The sequence below is a fragment of the Eucyclogobius newberryi genome, unplaced genomic scaffold (genome assembly GCF_026437365.1).
Source record: "Eucyclogobius newberryi isolate DKJ021-1_F unplaced genomic scaffold, fEucNew1.0.hap1 SCAF_12, whole genome shotgun sequence".
NCBI classification, from domain to species: Eukaryota; Metazoa; Chordata; class Actinopteri; order Gobiiformes; family Gobiidae; genus Eucyclogobius; species Eucyclogobius newberryi.
In genome coordinates, this window is record NW_027315746.1 from 25722080 (window position 1) to 25748159 (window position 26080).

General features: G+C 42.9%; 1 protein-coding gene across 3 annotated transcripts in view; it reads left to right on the forward strand.

Annotated features, from left to right (window-relative positions):
- The window catches only part of agap3 (ArfGAP with GTPase domain, ankyrin repeat and PH domain 3), a 158621-nt gene extending 133051 nt beyond the window's left edge, over positions 1-25570 (forward strand). For all 3 annotated transcript variants that reach the window (XM_072441675.1, XM_072441676.1, XM_072441674.1), the window contains exons 14-18: positions 4914-5068; positions 6371-6461; positions 7313-7535; positions 20693-20948; positions 22532-25570. In XM_072441675.1, coding sequence (XP_072297776.1) covers positions 4914-5068; positions 6371-6461; positions 7313-7535; positions 20693-20948; positions 22532-22756 — 950 coding nt within the window. In that variant the 3' untranslated portion in view covers positions 22757-25570. The remainder of the gene's footprint in view (positions 1-4913; positions 5069-6370; positions 6462-7312; positions 7536-20692; positions 20949-22531) is intronic.
- The last annotated feature ends 510 nt before the right edge of the window (positions 25571-26080 follow it).

Genomic DNA, 26080 nt, shown 5'->3' on the forward strand with positions numbered 1-26080 from the left:
TAATCTTGAAGTCATTCAAAGTGCAACACTTGTACATGGTGGGTGAAGTTTGTATTTTAACATAGTACAATTGCACAATTTTATTCTTTAATGTTCTTGTACACAACATATTATGCCAGCATAGTGTAATTCACTTAAAATAGAATTAATAGAAAGATATTAAAATTAGTTTTAAAGAGAAGAGCCATTTCCCTGGTGTCTCCTTGCCTGGAGTCCTGCGCACATGGTTTATGTAAATGAGATGACTATTTGCATAGACATAATTAGGTAATTACAAATCATTTGGCTATGAACAGAAGCATGTGCACGGAGCAGGGATGTTCCATTGTACAGTAGCGACTTAATGAATGACTTTAGCGAGCAGCATGTGTTCAGCATATGTTGTGTCAGACCTCTGCTCGCAAAGTGGCAGGTGACATTTTTATACTTGGTTAACACAGCCGCTCCTTATCCAGTATGAGAGGGGAATAATATCATTGATATTTTGGTTTGTTTGTGTTATTAATTCAATTTTTGTTCAACCCACTTGCAATATTTAGATGGATATTTTAGCAATACAATTTTATTGCTAAAATAAAAAGTACTTAGAGCTCATTATCACCACTTTGGACTTCTATAGCTCCATCACATTGTCTCCATGGAGATGGTAATGCTTTGACTAGAATCTTCCTCAATATTGCATACATCTCAATGGAGACGAGCTAAGCCAGATCTATGGAGAGGTGAGCCCACTTATATTAAGAAGTTTTAAGAGTTTGTTTCAATGAATGTTGTGAATACATGCAAAAGATAGATGAGCTTAATTAAATACTGTGGCCGTAGTGACATATAAGGTATACAATTATATGCTCCCTCTTTGTGTACAAAAGTTATTTGATCAGAGAGTCAGTGAACCTGTCACTCTTAGAAAAGCAAATTCAAAACCAACTAATTAAAAAAAGGAAATGTATTTCTGTTAAAGGGGTTAGTATATGGAACAATCTGGATGATAAATTGTAAATGTCTTGTACAACAGAAGCCTTTAAAAGCCTTTATTTTTTTACTATAGTGCTCTGGAATGATGCATATATCCATCCATCCATCCATCCATCTTCTGCCGCTTTATCCGGGGCCGGGTCGCGGGGGCAGCAGTCTGAGCAGGGACTCCCAGACTTCCTTCTCCCCAGACACTTCCTCTAACTCCTCCGGGGGGATCCCGAGGCGTTCCCAGGCCAGCCGAGAGACATAGTCTCTCCAGCGTGTCCTGGGTCTTCCCCGGGGCCTCTTCCCGGTGGGACATGCCTGAAACACCTCCCGAGGGAGGCGCCCAGGAGGCATCCGGAACAGATGCCCGAGCCACCTCAGCTGGCTCCTCTCAACGTGGAGGAGCAGCGGCTCTACTCCGAGCTCCCCCCATGTGGCCGAGCTCCTCACCTTATCTCTAAGGGAGCGCCCAGCCACACGGCGGAGGAAACTCATTTCGACCGCTTGTATCCGCGATCTTGTTCTTTCGGTCACTACCCAAAGCTCATGACCATAGGTGAGGGTAGGAACGTAGACCGACCGGTAAATAGAGAGCTTTGCCTTTCGGCTCAGCTCCCTCTTTGCCACAACGGTCCGATGCAGCGACTGCATCACTGCAGCCGCTGCACCGATCCGCCTGTCGATCTCACGCTCCATCCTTCCCTCACTCGTGAACAAGACCCCGAGATACTTGAACTCCTCCACTTGGGGCAAGGACACCCCACCCACCTGGAGAGGGCAAGCCACCTTTTTCCGGTCGAGAACCATGGCCTCGGATTTGGAGGTGCTGATTCTCATCCCAGCCGCTTCACACTCGGCTGCAAACCATCCCAGTGCATGTTGCAGGTCCGGGTTTGATGGAGCCATCAGGACAACATCGTCTGCAAACAGCAGAGATGAGATCCTGTGGTCCCCAAACCGGACCCCCTCCAACCCCTGACTGCGCCTAGAAATTCTGTCCATAAAAATTATGAACAGAACCGGTGACACAGGGCAGCCCTGGCGGAGTCCAACATGCACTGGGAACAGGTCTGACTTACTGCCGGCAATGCGAACACAGCTCCTGCTCCGGTCATACAGGGACCGGACAGCCCTGAGCAAAGGGCCCCGGACCCCGTACTCCCGGAGCACCCCCCAAAGGACACCCCGAGGGACACGGTCGAAAGCCTTCTCCAGATCCACAAAGCACATGTGGACTGGTTGGGCAAACTCCCATGAACCCTCGAGCACCCGATGGAGGGTATAGAGCTGGTCCAGTGTTCCACGACCGGGACGAAAACCACTCTGCTCCTCCTGAATCCGAGGTTCGACTATCGGTCGGATTCTCCTCTCCAGTACCTTGGAATAGACCTTACCCGGGAGGCTGAGGAGTGTGATCCCTCTGTAGTTGGAACACACCCTCCGGTCCCCCTTCTTAAATAGAGGGACCACCACCCCGGTCTGCCAGTCCAGAGGCACGGTCCCCGAACGCCACGCGATGTTGCAGAGACGTGTCAACCAAGACAGTCCTACAACATCCAGATACTTTAGGTACTCAGGGCGGATCTCATCCACCCCCGGAGCCCTGCCACCGAGGAGTTTGCGAACAACCTCAGTGACTTCAGCTTGGGTGATGGATGAGCCAGCCTCCGAGTCCCCGGTCTCTACTTCCTCTTCGGAAGACGTGACTGAGGGATTAAGGAGATCCTCAAAGTATTCCTTCCACCGTCCGACGACATCCCCAGTCGAGGTCAGCAGGCCTCCACCCGCACCCTAAACGGTGTTTGTGAGACACTGCTTCCCCTTCCTGAGGCGCCGGACGGTTTGCCAGAATTTCTTTGGTGCCGACCGATAGTCCTCCTCCATGGCCTCCCCGAACTCCTCCCAGGCCCGGGTTTTTGCCTCTGCGACAGCACGAGCCGCGGCTCGCTTGGCCTGCCGATACCCGTCGATGACCTCCGGAGACCTACAAGCCAGAGTGGCCTGATAGGCCTCCTTCTTCAGTCTGACGGCATCCCTTACTTCCGGTGTCCACCACCGGGTTCGGGGGTTGCCGCCACGACAGGCAGCGGAGACCTTGCGACCACAGCTCCGAGCAGCCGCATCAACAATGGAGGCGGAGAACATGGTCCACTCGGACTCAATGTCCCCAGCCTCCCCCGGGACATGGGAGAAGCTCTCCCGGAGGTGCGAGTTGAATACCCTACTGACAGAGGGCTCCACTAGACGTTCCCAACAGACCCTCACAATGCGCTTGGGTCTGCCAAGTCTGTCCGGCTTCCTCCTCCGCCAGCGGATCCAACTCACCACCAGGTGGTGATCGGTTGACAACTCTGCCCCTCTCTTCACCCGAGTGTCCAAGACACGCGGCCGGAGGTCTGATGACACGACAACAAAGTCGATCATTGACCTCCGGCCTAGGGTGTCCTGGTGCCACGTGCACTGATGGACACCCTTGTGCTTGAACATGGTGTTCGTTATGGACAATCCGTGGCTAGCACAGAAGTCCAATAACTGAACACCGCTCGGGTTCAGATCGGGGAAGCCGTTCTTCCCGATCACCCCTCTCCAGGTGTCACTGTCATTGCCCACGTGGGCGTTGAAGTCCCCCAGTAGAACAACGGAGTCCCCGGTCGGTGCACTGTCCAGTACCCCTCCCAAGGACTCCAAGAAGGCCGGGTACTCTGCACTGCTGTTCGGCCCGTAGGCCGCCACAACAGTGAGAGACCTGTCCCCCACCCGAAGGCGGAGGGACGCGACCCTCTCGTTCACCGGGGTAAACTCCAACACGTGGCGGCTGAGCTGAGGGGCTATCAGCAAGCCCACACCAGCCCGCCGCCTCTCCCCGCGGGCAACACCAGAGAAGTGGAGCGTCCAGCCCCTCTCGAGGAGATGGGTTCCAGAGCCCAAACTGTGCGTGGAGGTGAGGCCGACTATATCTAGTCGGTATCGCTCAACCTCCCGCACAAGCTCAGGCTCTTTCCCCCCCAGCGAGGTGACATTCCATGTCCCCAGAGTTAGTCTCTGTGTCTGGAGATCTGGTCGCCGAGGCCCCTGCCATCGACTGCCGCCCAGATCTCTCTGCACCGGCCCCTTATGGATCCTCCTGCGGGTGGTGGGCCCACGGGAGGGCGGCCCCACGTCGCTCTTTCGGGCTGTGCCCGGCCGGGCCCCGTGGGGTAAGACCCGGCCACCAGGCGCTCGCCATGGAGCACCCATCCCAGGCCTGGCTCCAGGATGGGGCCCCGGTGACGCCGATCCGGGCGACGTGAACTGCCTTGATTGTGTCGTCGTCATAAGAGGCTTCTGAACCGATCTTTGTCTGACCCGTCACCTAGGACCTGTTTGCCTTGGGAGACCCTACCAGGGGCATGAAGCCCCCGACAACATAGCTCCCGGGATCATTCGGGCACTCAAACCCCTCCACCACGTTAAGGTGTCGGTTCAAGGAGGAGATGATGCATATATATTGTTGTTATATGTTATATGTTGTGGAACTGCAAATGTTTGCTGCTGAAATTCATGTGGCTCCTAGTGAGGTCTGGCCCAGTAAGGAAACTCTAGATGGGACAAGCTTTTTCTTATCAAATGTAATATTTCCATCTCGCTCAAAGTACAAATTAAACACTAATGAGAAATTATGTCTGACCTAACTCGTGAATGATGTGGTGTAAGATTGAAAATTACAATGGCATTAAAAGCTATTAGAATCCTGCTGGGAGAAATGAAAAAGGAGCATTTAAATCCTAGTTTCAGGAAATAATTTTAATGTGGACCTAATGAGCTCTGAGTGCTTTTTATTTGTTAACATGGTGTAAAGAGCGGTACACTTGACCTACACAGTAAGTCTTACATAATATATACGTATGTCCAAGGAATACTTTGACATATTATATCGCCCACAATTAACGTTTACTTTTTTTGTTTTTCAGAGCAAGAAGATTCCTTCGAGTTCATCATTGTGTCGTTGACGGGTCAGACGTGGAACTTCGAAGCGTCTACATACGAAGAAAGGGAATTGTGGGTCCAGGCCATTGAAAGCCAGATCTTTGCGAGTCTTCAGTCCTGTGAGAGCATAAAGAACAAGGTACGGCCTGGTCATCCGAAAAGACGCCCAGTGACAACGTGCAAATCGTACATTTCATGTCAATTCTTACAGCCAAGTTGATGTTGAAGTGCTTTTTGGACATTGGATTAGAATTTTCAAGTGTTAATATAGATACTCAATCAAAGTCAGACTGCATTAGCACAGATAAATCTCCACTAAACGTGTGCCTGATGGAGCACTTGTGATTGAGAAGGAGAAGAAAACCCTCAAACTCAATAAAAATCCAAATTTTAATTTTGGCTATTCAGGACGGAGCAGCATTTTCCCTTCTCATCAGTGAACTTCTATTATTTTCTCCCAGATTTCTGAAGCACTATATTTATAATTCCCTTTTTGTTTTTGTTTTCATTTATTTCTATTCTTGTACATGTATTTTAATCCCTTCAGTGTGTATTGACCATTATATAATCTCCATGGATATTGTACATAAAACAAAAAGTCAAAATTATGAATAAACTAGAACAAGAAAGCTTACATAAATTAAATGCAAAAAGAGAAGTTTATATAGTATACAATAAAATGTAGTTACTGTTCAGAAGAAGAAGAAATTATTGGGGTTTTAATCTTGCTAGTATAGGTTAGCTTTTCAAGTTATATTTCTAGTTATAAATATTTCAAAAAGGCATTACAGGATTTAGACATTTTTTTGTTATATCCTTTTTACTTGTCACCAGGAGGGTCTATAGCAGCTTTTACCACTTCATTCCAATAAGATAAAATTGCCCAAATATAGAGTTTTGAATCGAAATGGTATGTAAATTCCGAATACTAAATTCAAACTTTTATGATCCTTTTTCCACTATATTTAAATTTTCTATGTGACAATGGTGATTTATATGTGACAATGGTCTTCAAGTGTCCTACTGCATGTAGTTTTTATAGCTCAAAAACTAGCACTGCACCTGCCTAAATCGTGCATAGTGCAGCCTAGTCATTATGTGCTTCATTCACAACGCTCTCCTTCTCGTCTCCGTGGCGTAGCCTGGCTCCCGACTCTCTCTCGCCAACTCGAGGCTGTCACAGGAGGTTGTCAGACAGGTGCGCCGCGGTGTGGGGGATCTCTTATTAGAACTGACACACATCAGAGATATAACATGGCTTGTGTCAGCATAGAGCAGCCTCATTTTCATATTCATACGCCCCCGCCTCAGTCCTTTTCCCTGCGCTTTGAAACACCTTTCCGTTCCCATCTGCTTCAGCACTTTTGAGTTCCATTTGGAGTTCAGCTGTAATTGTTTTGCAGTGATTAGTTCCCGCTGACCTGTTCGCTCTCCATTACAGTCGCGGTTAGGCAGCCAGAGTGATGCCATGGCCATCCAGTCCATACGGAACGTGAGGGGGAACAGCTTCTGCGTGGACTGCGATGGACCCAGTGAGTACTGACTATGACGATGCTCATTCACAGGAAAATATATGGAGGTGCTGCCCGGTGGTCGAGTGGTTAAGGCACAGCACACGTGTGTGTCGTGAGTTCAAATCCCGACAATTTACTGCATGTTCTCCCTTCTCTCTCATCCCCCATTTCTGGCCTCTACCTTTTTATTGGCCTTTGGGCCAATAAAAAAAATATATGTGTTTCATAATATAATGTGTATGTATATATACAGTATACTTTATCTTCTTCTTCCACTTTATCTTTAAAAGTCTTTCAATTTGAAATCATGTTTTGAAGAGATGGGTTTGTGTTGTGTTGTGAGGTGATGAGATTCTACAGTTTACACATACGCAATATCTATTTTCATACCACAATGATGACTAAAAACACTTCTTTTTATACAATAAGATGCAATTAAAGACAAATTAAAATGTTTGATTTATTTAAAATTGTAATGTTGCCTCACACCTGTTCTGATGTAGATAAAGACAATCCTAAATCTACTCAAGATTCCAATTTTGTCCTTTAAAAAAAAATATATATATATTTGTTTTATTCTGTCAGTATTGCTACCTTCCGAAATGAGTTTCCAGTTTCAGCCCTAGTTTCAGTGACAATCAGTATCTAGGTATCAAATGTGTCTTTACATTACTATATACAATCCAGCATGTAGTTAAATTAAATTAAATATATTTATTTCAAAGCTGCACACATAGTTCACATACCACTACAGACACAGATGCTTAGATTGAAAAGGGGATGGATGTAGTTGACGTTCACTTGCATCAAATCTGCTAAATCAAATCACAACTTCCATTTCAATAATATTTCCTTGTTTTCTTCTTCAGATCCAGACTGGGCCAGCTTGAACCTGGGGGCCCTAATGTGTATCGAGTGTTCGGGGATCCACAGGAACCTAGGCACGCACCTGTCCCGTGTGCGCTCCTTAGACCTGGATGACTGGCCCGTGGAGCTGAGCATGGTCATGACGGCCATCGGAAACGCCATGGCCAACAGCGTGTGGGAGGGAGCGCTGGACGGATACAGCAAACCCGGCACCGACAGCACCAGGTTAGCATACACGCTTAAACGGATCAAGATCAACAGAACAAGAGCCTCAGCTTCTGCTTTTGTACTTACTTAGAAAGGACTCACAGCTTTTAGCATTTGGATCTAAAAATGTCAGCTTACAGCCAATATATAAATGTTTGCTTTAGTGACTCTTGCTAATCCTTAAAGGAAAAGGGATGTTTATCTCTTGTAGGTACAAATCATACTTCTTCCTACACTTCCTTAGTTCAATTTGGTCATTTCTTTCTGATACTTTGTGCAATGATTTCTTTCCCGTGCACAATGTGTTGCTCCTCTGTTTGGGTTTGAAAGCCATAATTCATGAACATGGCGCCGTGTGACACAGTTTTGCACTTACCTGACAAATGCCCTGACCGGCTTCAAATGCATCAAGGCAGTCACTTTACGTGTAAGCGCTAATCGAGAGCTGCTCACCGCTATCCTTTGTTTCTTCAGCTCTACTCTCGATAGTTTAAGTGTTGGACTTTTTTTTAGAAGTTTCTCAACCTCTTTAGCATTGTCAAAAAACACCTGAAAGTTTCATTCTTTACTTTTGGAGCCTAATAGGTGGCATTCCATCTTTTTAATATGTATTTCTAAATTATGCACACTCGCGGCTCCCTGGCCCTAACTTACTGTACGACTATCTGCTCCTTTTACTCGGAGGTACCCAGATGTGGTAGAAGGATTGTTTATCTCGTGGTGACAGGTGAAACCTAGCGTCCCGCTCTGACTAATGACCTGCTATGTGGCTGTGCAGGTAATTAAGCACACCATTATGGCTAAACCCCACCCCAAGAGCCAGGCCCTCGGGCCCCAAACTGCCCTGTCACATATCCATCAGCACGGCCCGGGTCATCACTCCGACTGTCAGAGAGAAGCCTGACTCGCGGCTGTCCCTGGTGGCTTCAGCCGTCTCCACATCACAGCTTTGTAACTTTGTTAAAAAGTGAAATGGCAACACAGTCAGTTGTTGTGACTTGTGCCTTCGTCCGTCACTGTCACTGTGGGTCGTGGAGTTGGCTTGAACTTTTGAGTTGAAAGACCCTGGGCTGATGAGATATTTTAGAAGTTAATTTTTGGACTATTCTTTTTGAGATAATATTAACCTTATCACTTATCACTTCTGGAACTGCCCGGAGCGTCAAACTGAGCACTGCTGAAGAAGAAACGTGCCTCTTCTTGAACACAGATTCATCCATTTAAGTGAAAGTTTTACCTTGTCCATTCTGTGTGCTGTTGGATCACAAAACCACACTGCACCTCTACACTTGCGAGATGGAACGGTTTGTACTTGCCTGACCAGCCACGCTTTTACAGTACTTTACAAAGACTTTTCAGTGTGGAACTGTATCCTGTCTCCACTTTTGTGCGGCTAATAAGAGTAAAAAAGAAAGAAAAAAATAACATGGAGCACTAAAAAAACGACACTCGCAAAGCACTAAACTCTTACAGTTTTAGATTTTGTTCTGAAAGATACAACAATAATATCTTCCACATTTTAGAGACAAGTGCTAGAAATAAACGGCTGTAATTGGACTATCCTAAACAGATTTCAATGTCTATAGTCTGGTTCCAGAGCTCCTCCTTATTATATTGAAACACAGCCAGGAATCCTCTAATGGTTAAAACAGAAGTAAGCTGGACTCCTAAAATGTGGGCTGATATTTTGTCTAGTTGTGTTTCTTCCCTTATAAATGTATTTAGATTCTGTTCATGTATTTATATGCAACTGGGAATATGAAACACATCCAAGCTACAGACAAAAATCTAGTTGATACATATTTTCGTCTATGTGGTTGAGCCCAAAAGAAACGTATCTACCGCGCATAAAACTCAAATTCATAATCTTTTTTTTCCCCAGCACTCACAATAAAACTGACATCTTTTAAATGAAGGCTGAATTGCATCCCATTTCCCAGTGTGAGACCAGTTCCGCGCTGAATGATGGCCCACAGTAATGTATTGAATGTATCTGGTCTAAACTGCTCCTCGCTGGACTTGATGAAACATTATTGATGTTGATTCGCGCGCCTACCACTGTCAGTCCTGTGTCGCCGCCGGCAGGGAGCTACTTCATTGTCTCAAAATCCGATCTTTATCTCACAGCAGTAGCGGCGGCTCCATTGGCTTCCACTGTACAAACATAAATCTCATTTGTGCCATAACTAATCTGCAGACAGAAGCGAAAGTACGTAACATTTTCCACTCATTTTGCCAGTTAGATGGCGCTGGTCATTGTGAGCAGCGTTTAATATAACTTGATAAATATGATGCAGGTAAGAAGATTTGTGTTGTATTTAGGCAAGAGGAAGACGAGGAAACGGGAAATTATAGACCAATTGATTTAAATTTTATTAACCATTGTTAATTTGCTAAAAACAGTTGTCCATTCTAGTAACAAGGCTTTTTACTTCAAACCATTTAAGTAATTCATATTAATAAACTTGCATTTAGAAGCATGTATTTGGTTTAGGCTTGAAAAGAAAATTGCGAAACAAACTGAAATTGCAATTTGAATGGTCCCAAATTCAAAATCATAGTCTGCTAATCATTTTCATCATAATACTGTATAATACCTGCTAACATTGCAGTCTAACAATTTGAAATGCATTAGGGTGTTTTTTTTTAGTTTTTCAGTTATTTCAGTGTTCATTTTTAAATTGAAAATCAATGTAAAATACAAAACTAGTTGCATAATTGAAAACACTTCAGACGTGCTAACTATTCTCCCTCTTCTCTTAGCATTTCCTTAAATATAAATCAGATTTTAATTGTGACACAGCAGTAACATGCAGTCCCCTCTTGATGGCACTGAGGCCGGCTTTAGATGGCTCCCGACTCGTGCTAAACATTAGTGACACCTAATCTAAACGACTGAGTAACTACCTGCATATCAACTCCTCCTCTGATTGAATGTCTCCCGCAAGGCTAGCTTCACTTTTTGGCGACATTTTATTTAAAAGCATTCATCCACAAGATTGGTTTAGCTTACGATATTCTGCATACAGAGGAGACAATATCTGGGATTGTCGTGTGCAGATGTGGCTGTGATTACAATAATGAGAACGTAAAAGATCGTATTGTCTGTGACAGTTTTTTTTTCTTTGCGCTGTCACTGTTTTGTGTGCGCTCTGCTTTTAGTTGTTCTTTTAATTAGCACCAAGCAGTCGACATGTTTGGCACACCAGCCCTAATTGGTTTGGCGTAAACCTGATAATAAACGAAGACAAACTGAAATGTAAAATGTTCAAGAGATTTATTGTCGGCTTTGGAAACAGGTTGTGTACAAGTTATGGCAGTTAGATTTAAGTAAAAAATTACAAACAAAACAAATATTTTTGTAGACGATTGGTCAAAAGATGATTAATTGTGCATATTTTTAACCAAAATAAAGTTTGAAATATGGTGAGAATAGATAGAGAATCGTTGCAAATAAAGTGTATTATTGATGAAATTGTTTCTTATTTGACATTTTTATTTAATAATGTCACTGTCTTTGTTATAACTGTTATTTTTGTGTGTTGTTTGTTTTATAGTAACAATTACAATTATCCAAATACAACTTTTAAGATCAGATCAATTCACGGTTCACTTTTAGCCATTTCACACTGTATACTAGAAAAACATTGTGGAACAAAAAGTTGTTCTCACCAGCAAAGCGCAAGAATAGCAGTTGTGAATATAAATATGTTACTGAAATAAGTGATCATAGCCAACCCTCTTAGGCCAATTATCCAATCAGAAAACAGAATGTGCTCCTTACTTTGGGGTGCCAGATCTTGTAACTTAATCCCCTTGTGCTTTCTTTTATATGATATTTCTTCAGTATATGACGCCTAATGGCATCCTAAAATAAATGATGATTGAATGGCTTTTTTTTTTTTTAAACCAGGAGGAGCGCATGTTACACCTATTACATGTTCTTGTGCTCGCCAATAATCAATAGAGAAATGCAGTAATATATAGTGGGAAATTATCTGTAACAATGCTTCAAAGTCCTTTCGACTGTGGCCTCCTCACAGCCGCGGTGCAGCTCTTGGTGGGGGTTTGGTTGCGGGGTTGGGGGCAGCTGATGTCCCGGAGCGTGGACGGATGTAGACGGCTATCCCTCACTGCCGGGCCCTCTGACTGTCACCCTCCGTGGGCCGCACTGCCCTCGGCCACAGCCAGGTAATAGCTCTGATGAGCGAGAGAGAGCGCTCCACTTTGTTTCAGAAATAATTTGCCACTCCTGCCGCCTGCAGGGGCGACGCGGTAATAAAAATGAATCACACCACTAACCTCTGCAAACTGGCCGCTCTTAACCCTTTGTGCACAGGCTGCTCTGTCGCGGTCAGCACCCATCGTGTTATTACTATACTGTACAATCATAAAAGGAAAAACTAGAGGCGATATAGGAATGTAAAAATAGACTACTAATACTGCTAATGATAATAAATAATTGTAAATAGTTGCAATATTAACCTCAACTAAGACATTTACAGACACATTTTAGCACATGTTTGATCGATTGCCATAATATCAGGATTTTTTATTATTATTTTTATACCGCTTATATCTTTAGGAATTACCTATGAAGAAACATGTAATAATAAATACTTTCACATTCAAAATTGTACATGTGTGATACAGAATATAGTTAACCTTAAGGTATGATTTATTATCCAAAGTCTTAACCAAGCTACGCAAAACAATGTGCACATTTGTTTTGTTTTTTTAATGCATTTTCCAATTCCACAGGATGTATTCTATCACACAAATTGAGTAGCTTTATGCTCATACGTAAGTGATATCCTTTTCAAAATGCTCCATGCAGTGAATTGTGTGCTCCTGTGTCAGTGAGCAGGTGGCACTGTTGCTCCTCTTTCATGATGCATGACGCAGTTAATGATTTTATGGCTGTATTTTATTGTTAAAAGAGTCTTCTTTAACTTTATTACTGACATCACTTTATTAGTCCCTCCCCAATATTTACATTACAAAAGCATTTACAATCTTCCCCTTGTTCATAACTCCCTCCTTTAAGCTCAAGGCTACTCACAGGTTAAGAGGCCTAAGCGCCGGCTCTCATCTGAGCTTTCAGAATAGGCGGCCTTGCCAGGAGCCCCGGTGAAAAAAGGGGTAATTAATTAAGACAAATGAGTGAGTGGGTCCCTGCGTGTTGGCGCTCCCCTTCTCGCAGCCTGTCTAAATGAAACCCACAGGTCAGTAATTAGCCCGGTGTGGCAGGAGTGCAGCGCGGACACTAATTGTCCACATGCCACTGGGCTTCAGGACCAGGTATGCCAGGATGAATTTACCGCAATTACTAAAGAACACAACTGTACAACGACCATATGCTCAGGCTCAGCAATGATACAAAATGTAACTGAGCGGTCTTAAAGGTACACTATACTCAATAGACTCACTAGACATTGAGAAAGACCAGGCTTGGGACTGGTACTACATGGATGGGACACCACTGGGAATACTTGGTGCAGCAGTGGCTCTTGTGGATGCTGTTGTTGTGTCATGGGGCGATACACTCCACCTACCGGTACCTTACTGCCTGTGTAGAAATAGGAATGAGTGAATGTTTGTGACAATGTATGCTTGACACCTGATGGGAATTTGTCCGTGGCTAGAATCCAGCGTGTTTACAGCATTTATATAATGTAGCTTATGTTCATTAATATGTACAGTCAGCCAAAAAAAGTCAGCCTAAAAATAATAATAGTCAGTGCTTTGCCACAAGGCCAGGTTACAGATCTGTGGCGAGGGCACTCACAGTTTTTCTAGCTATAAGAACACCTTAAACAGAACAAATGCAACATAGGTAATGTTATGCCATGCTGGGAACGTAGTGGTAGCGTCGCCATGGAGACGACCAGAAAAGTTACACACTGCTCCGTGAGACAGAATTGCCGACAACAGCTGATCTCTACATCTGCCCCTCACCTCAAATGTTATGATCAGATAAGTACTTTTTGACATGGGTCTGTGTCGCGGCGCCATCTGCTTTGTGCACGAGGCGGGGTGCAGCGAGGGTTAACAGCATGATCATTTAAGGGTGTTGGTCCAATGGCACAAAAACACAGCCACTCCATCATGACGAGTCGGACAACCTCATTAATGTCACAATATATTCAAGTCATCCCTCTGCCGGCTCATGGTCCCCAGATGCTCTTCTATTGGCCTTTCCTCGGCTCCCACAAAACAACATTTCAATGGTGCTAGTGCTGTTACATATGCTGTGTCCACATTCAGAGAGGAGCAGGAAAAGCTGGAGACATGTTTGTGTTTGCAGCCTTTAGAAAACTGGAGGTGGTGCTTTTAAAGACGTGTACCCTTATTTGTTTGTTTAAAGTAGAATGCATAGATAAATATTTTTCTAGTTTTAATAATAATTCTTTGTTGGAATTTTCCTTCCCAAACAACATAATCCATAAACCAGATACTTTCACCAGACTACGATTCATTAACTCATGAAAGGTGCACTCTGATGCCTGCTCGTCTCCATGGAGATGTTTGCCCAGAATGTTTAGAGCAGTAAACTTGTAAACCTCGAGCAGGTGACGCTTCTAGGTAAAGTTTCCTGGTTAGATTAGAATACATGATTTTCGTGGTATTTCTAATCAACAAAAACACCTCTAATAGAATGAATGCAAGCGCGATGTGTTTAATGCCTTCATGTGGAACATTCCTGGCAAAGCATTAACATCTCCATGGAGACAAGAAAGTGGCGGACCCTCCACAAGAGCTAAATAGTGCTCCTTTAAGTCCAAGGAAATAAAAAGGCTATAAAACTCTACTCCACGTTTGGACAAAACTTTACTTAAACTTAAAAACCAAAGCAATCTTAGCTTTAATGTTTCTTTTTCTAATTAAATCAACAGCAGTACAGAACAAAATTAAGGAGCGGATAATTGGCAGCAACTCTCAATAATTCTAAGGCTTAACTACAGAGACACAAAACTACAAAATATTTATTTAGTTGGGTTCAAGTGATTCATGGAAGTTTCTCAACAATTAGTGTCACAATAAGTCCAGATTCATCTTGTTGTTTGTTGTTCATGGGCAAGACACTTTGCTGCTTTGGCACATTCCAGTCCGTGTATGGAGCTGTAACTATGAACCTGTTGCTTTGAGGAGTTTGAAGACTTGCTCTAGTTGAAAAACAGTGGTTTACCTTGATCCTTTTTTATTTTAGTGTAATTTTATGGATTTTTTTTAAGCATTTCACTTTTGAGCAAAACATTTGAAGGTGTAATACTCCAAAACACTCCAAACAATGATAGTAAGACTGTCTGAACTTCTTTGTCCCAAATACGGGCCGTGTACCCGGCAGACCGCAGGAGGCCGTATTTACCACTTGGAGCTGCCGCGTTTACTGTGTGGACGCTCCATTTCTGCTCCTTGGCAACCTTTGATGCTCTGGGGCCCCGCACTCTTCTCTGTTCCTGTCCCCTGGTCTTCTTCCTCACTGTCTGTCTCCTTGGCCCCGCCCCTCTCTGTGCTAGTGGAGACTGCATGGGAAAGTCAGCCCACCCCCCACCGCGCGCTCTGTTCAGGCTCGCTCGGACGCAAAGACCCCTTCCCAACGCGCCATTGGAGTGGCTCTATTTGATGTGTCCGCTCCCGAAAAAAAATATATATAAGGGGAGGGGGGGTGAGGCTTTGATTGTCTAGGAGGAATCACTGAACGATGCCTTGTTGGTGGGATGGACATCCTGCTTTTCTCTCCCATCCGACTTTTTATACTTGCAGGTATCCAGATTGGTCGTTCTGTTGCTACTGGGACTTTGACTCCGCCCCCTCTGTCTCCGCTTCCCATCCCGTGCTATAAATCCCCATTCGCCATTGTCTTTCAGGCTTGACTAATTACCCTTGTTTGTCCCTCTTTATCTGAATGCAGTCATGTGTTCTTGACTCCGTGGGCTGGGTTTTAGGAGAATCATTCTGCCATTTGCCACTTAATTAAGTCGGGGTCAGAATCCATTGCTCAACACTGCCCTTAAAGCACATAAGTTTAATAATAGGCCTTTTCTTGAGGGGCTGCCTACTTTGAGGTTGGCCAATTGAAATGCGACACCCACTTTTTAAGATCTTTCGGGGTTTTTATGTTTCAGAATCAAATTGACCAAAACAGCTCGGTTACAACAGCTTTGAAGAGAATAATGGGAAGCTTATTCGAGTTTTGTAAGAGGGACAGGCATTTTTATTGGCAAGTTTAAGCGCCCCCTTGTCCCCGGAGCAACAGCGAAATTTAGAACAAGTATGCACTCATGGGAGGGGAAATTGGTGTCTATTTATTCTTAAATGTGCTTGTGTTAAACTCAGGATCAGTAAGTTGGGCTGGCTAAATATCCCCCCATGCTGAGAAAATTCACTCTGGTCCCCTCTTCGCACCCCCTCCTCTCTCCGGCCAGGCGCTTTGACATGCTAAATCTGCTGATTTTATTTTTCTTCCTCCTGTGGTGAGGAAGTGTCCTTTTCAAGGCTCTCGGCTTTCCCCCCGACCGTCTAAACCCTACCTCTGTTTAGATTGTTGTTCTAATTCAAACAAAAGACAGAGGCGGGATTACCATTTAATTTCCTTTTTCAAGTGGCACCAGCTGAGGAATTTTTTTTAATTTTTTTTTCTTAAACCACTGGCCGCTTACATTTGCTATTTCTTCCTGCTTGAAATGGCTGTTTAGATTTTGGAAGTGTGCGTCACCTCTTTCTCTGGTTGGTGTTACAAAGTGTCCTCGGGCCTCCTTTCTGGGACGTTGACATCTTCTTAATGGCTCTCCTCAGCCTTTTTGTTTCGCATCTCAGTGCAACTTTCTGCCTCATTTAGCTCATATCAATTCACTGGGCTCCACCGATTCAGCATCTCATTCACAGCGCGGCTTTCTGAAACTAACTTTGCCACAACTGCCCCTCGTGATTGTTTCAGAGCCATTCTCCCTGACCATACAACGCTGCACATTGCACTTTTAGGATTCTGCAGCAAACACTTGAATCTATCAGCCAGGAAAAAACACTTGTTTATAACGGATCACCGGAAATAAGTTGGGAGGGTGGGTCAGCCCCTTCCTGGGCTGTGCTGTGCACTTGTTCTGGAGCCAATTGATTTGCTAACAGGCTTGTCCCCACATAATGACTGAGTAGGAATTGATGGAGGTCTTACACCATAAAACTCAAAACGACCACAATTGCACGCTATTATGGCGGTATTGTTGTGCACATTATGCCCTCATCCTTAAGAAAAGATTTGCTTATACTTTAGTGGGTTAAAGGACACTACACGGCCGGAGCGCTTAACCAAAATGCACCCATCTGCCAACAACTGCAATTGCTTCAGGGCTGTTTGAAGAAATGGGCCATGTGGCTTTATTAGCTCCACAGCAGTTAATCAATTGTGTTGATAAAGACTGTCATGCTCCTGGTTCAGTCTGCAGTCTTGTGTGGACGTGCAGGCTCCTGTAGGAAAGATGAGTCCACAGTTGACACAGGAGTTGGAAAAAGAGCTGTGGGGACTCCGCGAGCAGCTTTGACACCTGCTCACTAAGATGGGAATAATAGAGTGACTAATGTTGAGTTGCTTACTATTCTTACACGTCTGTGTCATCTAAATACGATAATCAGCAGTGTCAAAAGGTTATAACATATTTTTAGATTTGCAGGAAGTAATGAAATTGATTAATAACCAAAATGTGTATTATATTTAAGTGACATTGACATTGTAGAGTGATGATTGCATAGCAGTTTAATAATATATACCCAATAACTGGGTGGTAGAGAGTTCAAACTTCAGAAGAGACACACCTTCATGAAGATGAACCGATACACCAAATGCGTCGGTAGAAGCGTGATACATCGATGCAGTTGATAACGCCAAAAGCAGTTGAAACACGGACTGATGCTCACGGAGGTGACATAGTGTTTGTTTTACCTCTTTGTGGTCTTCACTGAGCGGTCTTCCAGCAGCGGTGCATAGCTGATGCACAATATTTGTTTACATGCATATTAAGTGGATTACGTGCATTAAGTAGCCATTAGCCATGTGCTCTCAAGCTTCATAACTTTTTACAGGCCTGAACATAAATAATTTGGGGGGGGGGGAATTCCCTTCATAAGAGGGCTGAAACATCGCCTAATGTCTCTGTGTTACTGAGAGTGAGGCTCTGTACTGTGGAGGAGTAATATTTTAAACAAATTGTAGAAAAATCTTCAGTTGTAGTAATCTGGACACTGTTTTAGAAGGACTGTTTCCAGAAGACTACAACTGAAGCTTTTGCTACAATGGATCACTCCTGGACAAATGAGGGTTTACACAGCCTTGACTATAACAAATAATTGGGCTATTTTAAGCAGGCCTGATTTAAACTCGGCATTGCCCACCTATGAATATTAACGCGCAGCATCAGACCAAACTGTTAATTAAAAAAATATTTTAAAAAAATAAGAAGATTCCTGATGGCTTGAGATAGGTATCGACTTGGTATCAGAGATAAACAAAATATAAAAGGTGCATATTGTATCAGACAGTGCAATTTCTGTGGTGGAAAGTAACAAAGTACAAAAGAAAAAGTACTATACTGAACTTTACTGACTTAACTTTTTACATTCTCTTCTCTACATTTGAGAGCAGATATCTGTAGTTTATATTCCATTACATTTTTAACTGAACTCTGGTTTGAGCACATCCATAGTTTGAGTTTAACATCTCAACTTTGAGTAAATAAAAACTATTCAAATATATAATCTAGGTACAATTAATAGTTATCAAAATGTAAAAGTAAATTGCATTTATTTATATTTGTAATAAAGTATATAAATATTTTGACGCTGCAGCTTGCCTCACACTGCAGGCATATACAAGAAAGTACATTTTAACTGATTCTTCAATACTTTTACTTGCTATATAATTCTGATCTATTGCATCGGTGGGTCATTATTTTATATTTTGGACAGTTAAATATAGATCTAAAATCACTTAATTAAAAAACAAGTCAGCTCACCTAAGATTGAAAGCCGCTGGGCCTTTTACATCGCATCACTGTATGTCGCCCTATGTAGAGCTGCTGTTCATGATAATGAGCTGTAGATTTTTTGGGGGTTTTCATTTGTGTCAAAATAGCGGCACAAAGCTGCCGAGTCCCACGTGTAAAATGGCAGAAGTAAGTAAAGAGCAGTGGGCGTGACACAGGGAGCGGTAAACACGGGAACAAACGTATATGTAGTCTTTTCCGCAGGAGAATAAAAATATATATAAAAACGCAAAATATGTATGAATCACTTTGAATACAACTTTGAGTGTAAATGAGAAGGGGGGACTATTTGAATATATTTAGAAGCTGTTAAAAGTACATTTTTGCTCTTATACACAATTTAGTACTTCCCACCACTGTGCATCAGTCATAAAAATTACTTCCCATCACTGTGCGCCCGGTTATCTACAGCAACATGGAATGGTGTATATTCGAGTAGTTGGCAGTCTTTTGTTGTTTTTTATTAGTTTGTTTCGTTTGAAAATGTTGGCGTAATCTGAAATGGCATAAAACATCCAAATTGTCATCGTATACCCAGCGTGAGGGCCTGTCCCGGTGATAGCGTGTCCCATGAGGAGCTTGTCACTCCAGGCAGCGTCAGTTCTTTTTCTGCTCCATCCAGACCTCCTCCGCCCTGTCACTCACCTGACAGCCCTGACAACGGCCCCACACTGCCGCTCTTATCGCATCCACAGACGGGGTCACCAGGTTACTGCCACTGCACTCATGCCCACTCATCCACCTATGCGTATCGATTTCCCCCTCTTATTTGGACAGTTTGTCTGGGTCAAGATGGAGTGCTGTAGATATAATTCGGCCCAGCAATACAGCCTTGTGCCAGTCCTTTCTGTGCTTTTGCTTTAGAGTGACGCTGACCATAGCGCACACAGCCGTCTCTGGCTCCCATTCAGCCACATCGATCTGACTGAAGGCCTCCAGGGACCTCGGGGCTCCACACACACACACACACACACACGCACACGCACACGCGCACACACACGCACGCACGCCCTTTTGTGGGGTATCCTCCAGTTTAGAGTGACAGCCGACAGCTAAGATAAAAATATGTCCCCCTCCTTTCTGTATTGTCCGCACTAGACAAGCTGTTGTAACCTTTAGAAAGCCAGCCAGAGTCTTAACGGCCCAGAAAGTGGAATATTGTCCGCGACGTTGGACCCCTTTGGCATTCTCCTATCTCGCTATTATTTCCCACTGTGATAGTTGAGTCAAGTGCTGGTCGGAGCACTAATAATTTAGAAATGTCACTTCGCATCAGTTGGTGTCCCGGACAATTACAGAAATATCTCCCCTGTGTCTCCCCTAACGCTTTGTATCTGCTTATAAGAGAAGTGCTGTTGTTGTCAAACGGCTAGCGTAGGTGCCAGATGCTTGGTCCATGCTTCACCCAGGCTGACTCGCCATGACCGTGTCATGTCCTTCTCTAGGGAGAAGGAACACTGTATACATGATTCTATTATTGGTTCAGAAGATGTTAGCAGCAGGCAGACTATGTATATTCCATCAATCTTCCATTGAGTTTAACCAAAGGAACTTGCCTAATTAAAGAACAGAAAATCCATGGTGAGCAGGACTCACTCAGGATCTTCAAATACACAAATGAACTAATACATATTTGGCACAGCTGTGTCTTTTTGGAGTGTGACATGGTTGAATAGGGTTAGGACAGTACATATTTACATTATGGAAACAAAATTACAAAGGTAAAAAGACGCAGAAGAAAGTACAATTTTGTCAACTGGACTAAAGTGAACATGTTTTGCCACTCATCCAAGTGGCTTCTTCAGTTCTTCTGACAGGATGCTGGTAAGTAACTGACTTATATCTGTCTGAGAAGAGGAGTTTACTACTGTAAACTGAAACTAACACTAGTAGTTTTTGTAGTTTCAGTGAAATTGGCTCCTCCATAAGGCAGGGACTTACCAGTTCTCTGTCAAAAGGTACTTGGATGAGTAGCGAAAACTCTTAAAACTGTTGTCCAGTTGACTGAATTCTATTTTCTTTTGCTATGTAACCGACCTGGTCCTGGACGTGATTACGCAGACAAAGTACAAGTTAGCATTAGCATAAAGAGTCCAAACCCAGTCTGACCTGCTTTTATGTCATGTGTCTGCACAGGGAGGAGAAGGAGCGATGGATCCGGGCCAAATATGAGCAGAAGCTGTTCCTGGTGGGCCTTCCCCAGTCGGACATCCCCCTGGGGCAGCAGCTGCTCCGGGCCGTGGTGGAGGACGACCTGAGGCTGGTGGTAGTGCTGCTGGCCCATGGCACCAAAGAGGAGGTGAATGAGACGTACGGGGACGGAGACGGGCGCACCGCACTGCACCTGTCCTGTGCCATGGCCAACGTGGTGATCACACAGCTGCTCATATGGGTGAGTGCTGCTTATTTTTAGGGCCTTCAGGTAAGGTAAAAGAGGATGTAGTCAGTCTGAACTAATATGTACTAATAGCCCTATTTTCTGAATAAGTAAAAAATATTTGTGGGTCTGTCTGAACAACCTCCGCATGAATCAGGTTGAAATTTTAAAAAGCGTATTTATTATTATTATTTGTGGCAACAGCAGGCCCACTGCCATTTGGGTGCCCTAAGCAGAAATGCTCAGTGGTGCCCACATAACCCCAACCCTTTCGAAGATGTAAAAAATACATACCGGTTGTTATTCTGTTGTAATACAACATTAATGTAACTATTTCTGATTTCAAAAACAATTTATAGGCTATTTAATTGAATCTCAAGGGAGATCTCTGGATCATATAATTTACTGTATACTGTATGCCGTATGCTATTATGAGGGCCCCCACAGTCCCTAAATTTCCCTGCACCGTCCCTGATCCAGAGTCCCCTGAAGCCCTTCTCTTTCTCTTCTGCAGAACAGATTGAGGCTCTAGAAAACCCAACAGCCTGCAAACTATTGATTCTTTCTGTTGAATTTATAAAAAACATGATTTAGACATTTGTAAGAATTTCAACCACTTTGCCGTTGCGTGCGCTTCTGTGTTAGCTCCCCGGTTTGCTGCACCAGCTGGAAAATTGCACTTGTCTTGTTTTCTCTTTATTTACATTTTGTTTTTTTTCTAGTTAAAAATGATTTTCATAACATCAATACTAGTTTGCTCCCTGTGGATCGTACATACATTATGTGGAGTATGTATGTCAAAACTGCTTCCAACTGCCCCATCTGTCTGCGTCCTTTTAAACTGGCTTGTACAGTCTGCCTGGGCATCTCCACCTCAGAGAGAGAGAGCAATGACATCACTTGAATACTGAAGTTGGTTTTTAATTAAATAAAGTAGGCTTCTCTTTTCATTGCAAAAGAAATGTTGCAGCTGCTGCACAAAAATTGTATTCTATAATTCAATCCAAACTGCATGAACAGCCTTGTGCCCCTCGGAGCACTGGATGCCCTACGCACTGTGCGTTATGTGCATTATAGGAGCAGCGGCATTGGGCAATGGTTCAATGATGCTCATGGCCTTGGAGAAGATGTCCCACCTGCATCAGCACCTTGGACATGTAAATGGCGTAGCTCTCCTTCCTGCTCTTACTTTCAATCCCAGATTTGATTACTGCTGTGTCCTTGAGCAAGACACATGATTTGTTTATTGGAGTTTGTCTTAGCTTTATTAGACAGGACAGCATAGCATAAAATGGGGAAAGAGAGGGTAGAGACCCACAACACTGTGGTAGTTGTAACCATCCATGTGCATCATCTTAAACCACTGCACCACTGACAAGCACGCTACAAAAGAATTTTGCCACCAGCATGTATGAGGAGTGAATGAATAATACAATATATTTCTATGTGACTTTAGAAAAGTGTTTTATAATACTAATGCATTATCGAGTGTCAGAACTTGCTATAGTTTGAAGGGTAATGGCAGTATCTCAGTTGGTTGTTAAAGGCCACACATCAGTTTTGCTTTTGTATTTCTTATCTTGCCTTCTTCCTCCCAGTATGGCGTAGACGTGAAGAGCCGGGACGCCCGTGGGCAGACGCCCCTGTTGTACGCCCGTCGAGCCACGAGCCAGGAGTGCGCCGACATCCTGCTCCAACATGGCTGCCCCAACGACAACAACACCCTGGCCTCGGTGGCCACCCCTAACATGAGTCGCCGAAACCCCAACATCAACAATAACAACGCACAGTGCGAGCTCAACCGCAGTATTAGCATCATGTAGGAGCCATTTGTAACCCATCCTGTCTATACCTCCTCTGTCCCGCTGTGCAGCCATTGTACAACATTTAATAGGGACGGATATTTCAGTTGGTTGATATTCCAATACGCTGAAAAGACATGGGCGATTCGGGTTCTATTGTTTTGTATCATTTGTAATTTTGTTTGTAAAATAATTCATTTTGGATTTAAGCTTTTTTTTTTAAGCATCAACCAAACAGATGACTTACTTTGGCATTCGTACCTACACAACAGCATTTCCTTCATGCTTCAACATTTGCTTGATTGTCTTCCCTCGTTTGTGAACACGTCCCGGTTCCTTAATGAGCATGAATGAGAATTTCGCAGACATCTCAATATCATAAAACTGTGAAGAATAGTTTTTCAAGTGACAAATGTGACAAAATCTCACAGCTTCAGTAATGATGCATGTCTCGAACGCAGCCATCAAACTCTTGACATACAATCCATATACAAAGGCAAAGCAATTGTAGTTGAGAAGTCCAAATGATTTACTTAATTTGAAGCAAAATGGGTTCAGGTTTGATTGCTGGATTCTCAGCGGTTGAAAGTGAATCCTTTTCAGCGATGCTCCGCCGAAAGTGTCCCTAACCATAAAGAAATTACAGGCCACCATGTTTTATGACCATCGAGCTGCACCGCTTTTGTTAATGTGCCTCTTCAATCAGATTTCATTCAGATTCCCGCGTGGGAATGAAACAGTAAAATTGTACCATTATGATGTCTTTGTTGCCGTAATTCTCCGATAGACTAGATTGTGTTGATAATTGTTTGATGAAGATTCCACGCAGATTACAAGGCAATAGCGTAATGGAATATCCCTTCTCCTCCTGTGATCTGCGAGCGCTAGATTTTCCTAAGAACATTTCCTCCATTGTTGCTGTGAAATGGCCGATATATATGGAACATTAGTCGTGTCTACTGTACGTGGGTTTGGGAGCCGTATCACCGAGACGTGAAGAAAAGTGGACGGAAAGTAGCTCATAATTTTTCTGTAAGGTTGCCAGTTCTGTAATAGATTTCTGTGGGAAAAAAATCAAGAAAACTTAAAAAATTGCAACACAAACAAGAAGCTATAATAATAATGATCCAACTTATTTTTGGACCTTATCTAAATGAGCATAAAATGACACCAAAAAAGGAACTAGGACTAACTCAGGATACACCCATTAGCGTAACGGTCAGCAGTAGCATAAAGACGTGGTACCAATGAGCTTTGCTAGCTCATTAGCACCGATTAGCAAGAGGCAGCTAATTTTGCTTGAATCGAAACTAGCCTAATTTTATCATTTATCACATGTATTCAAGAAACATGTCCTCAGTGTCCTGCTGGTCCACTTTTCTTCTACTCTTTGGGGTATGTACCGGTAAGTGAATCTGTGTAACATAGTATGTCAGCACCCCTATAGGTACAGACCACAGTAGAAAGTAAAGCGAGGTAACTAACCATCTTAACTTTGTGTACAGAACTGTAAAAAGTAGTATGGTGCTTCAACTTAATTATGACTTTTAGAGTGGTCAAAATCCCTAAAAACCCTTCGTCTCTGTGTCCTCTTACTGTCAATGCTACAAGCAGCCTAACCGCAGAGAGTACAACAAGCCGCGGATGACTGAACTTTAAACGCAATGTGTAGAGCAGAAAGCATAGTTGTTGTTTTCTTTTTCAAGTTGGCCTATTCATATTACACAAGAAAGAACACGATAAGCCATTGGAGTCATACTTGATCGTTCAAGGGAGTTCGTTGATGTGTTCCTTTAATTGACAGCCATTTTAAGATCACCGTTTTAAGCTTTTAAACCAGGATATTTGTTTACAATACCTTTTAATGTTCATTTAAAAGTGGTCACTAAATAAATAGTCGAACATTGTGGGGAATACTTTTGCGCGAAATTGAGAGTACATTTTTTTTACATAAGCTAAGCAGTTAGTTAGCAAGATTTATTTCTTCAAGCGTATATGTTTATATTGTATATAGCTGTAATTGTTACATTTATTTCTTGTTTTTTTATGCTAATAGATGCCAAACCTGTGTAGCTCTCTGTTGTTTTGTTTACATATAAAAATGTACATTTATTGGGAAGCGTCAATTTACACGCTAAGTTTTGTCGATGCTAAGCTAACTGCCTAGCTAAAAGGCGCTAAACCTGAACAGCTCTCGACACAAAGGGAAATATTCTTGTTCCTTAAAATGTCCGGCAATTTTTTAATGACATAACACTACTAGCCACTAATTAAACTGTGTTCCACGTGTACTGTACAGCGGTACTAGCCTTATGTTGATCTGATTACTTGACCTAGCTTTTTTCTTCAGCTCGAGGGGTTAGGTAAACATGTACAGTGATTTCCTGAGATTTACATAATGTTTAGATGTTTCACACTAGAAACCTGCCTATCTCCCTCAACAAGTGTACATATTAGCTCTTTTTCTTGCTCGTATGAAATTCAACTGGTTTCAAGTCAACACTACTTATTGACCCACAAACCGTCAGTTTAATATGTTGATTTTGTTTGTTTTTAAGCATATTTTAAGGTAGACTGTGGTCTCGACATTAACCGGCCATCTTTGGTACTTGTGTATAATGATGTACATTTGACATATTTATAATGCAGTATGTAAATATATTTTGTTTTTGTTTCGTTGATTTGATTGACCTATTGTAATTCTTTTTGCATTCAGAACGTGATACAAAAGCTAAAGAGTAACTTGTTGTATGCTTGGATGCTTGGCTGACTGTTGACCTATTAATAAACACTCAAATAAAACAATGTAGCCTTCCCCGGACCTGGGGAAAAGGATATTTGTTTGGTCTGAGTGCACTTCATTCTTAATCATCTGTTATAAAGTGAAATTGTACGTGTCATTTTTCAGGCTCCCACCACGACCTTCTCTCAGGTTTTGAAGAAAATGCAACCTTTTTTATCAACCTGGACTGGATGAAATTTCAAGATATGTGGTACCAACTTATTACATAAAGGTTTGTTATTCACTTTTGTGCCGTACAACAATTTCACAAACAAAACACCACAACCGGGTAGCCCAATACATTGCATTGTGAAATGTACATAGGAAATCAATATCTTCAACAATAACAATCTAGAGATGTATTAAAAATTGTTTCTTCAATAGTTGTCATGCTTTTTTGATTTGTTTGCTTTTAGTTCTGTGTAAAATGAACAATTTAATGCACAATTGTCCTGCATTTTCCACTCATGCATGTGTTTTATTTTCCTTTAATTGAACAAAACAGATGCAAGTGTGAATTGTGGTGAAGAGTGGGGAGACATTCAACAAATTGTCCTGGAATC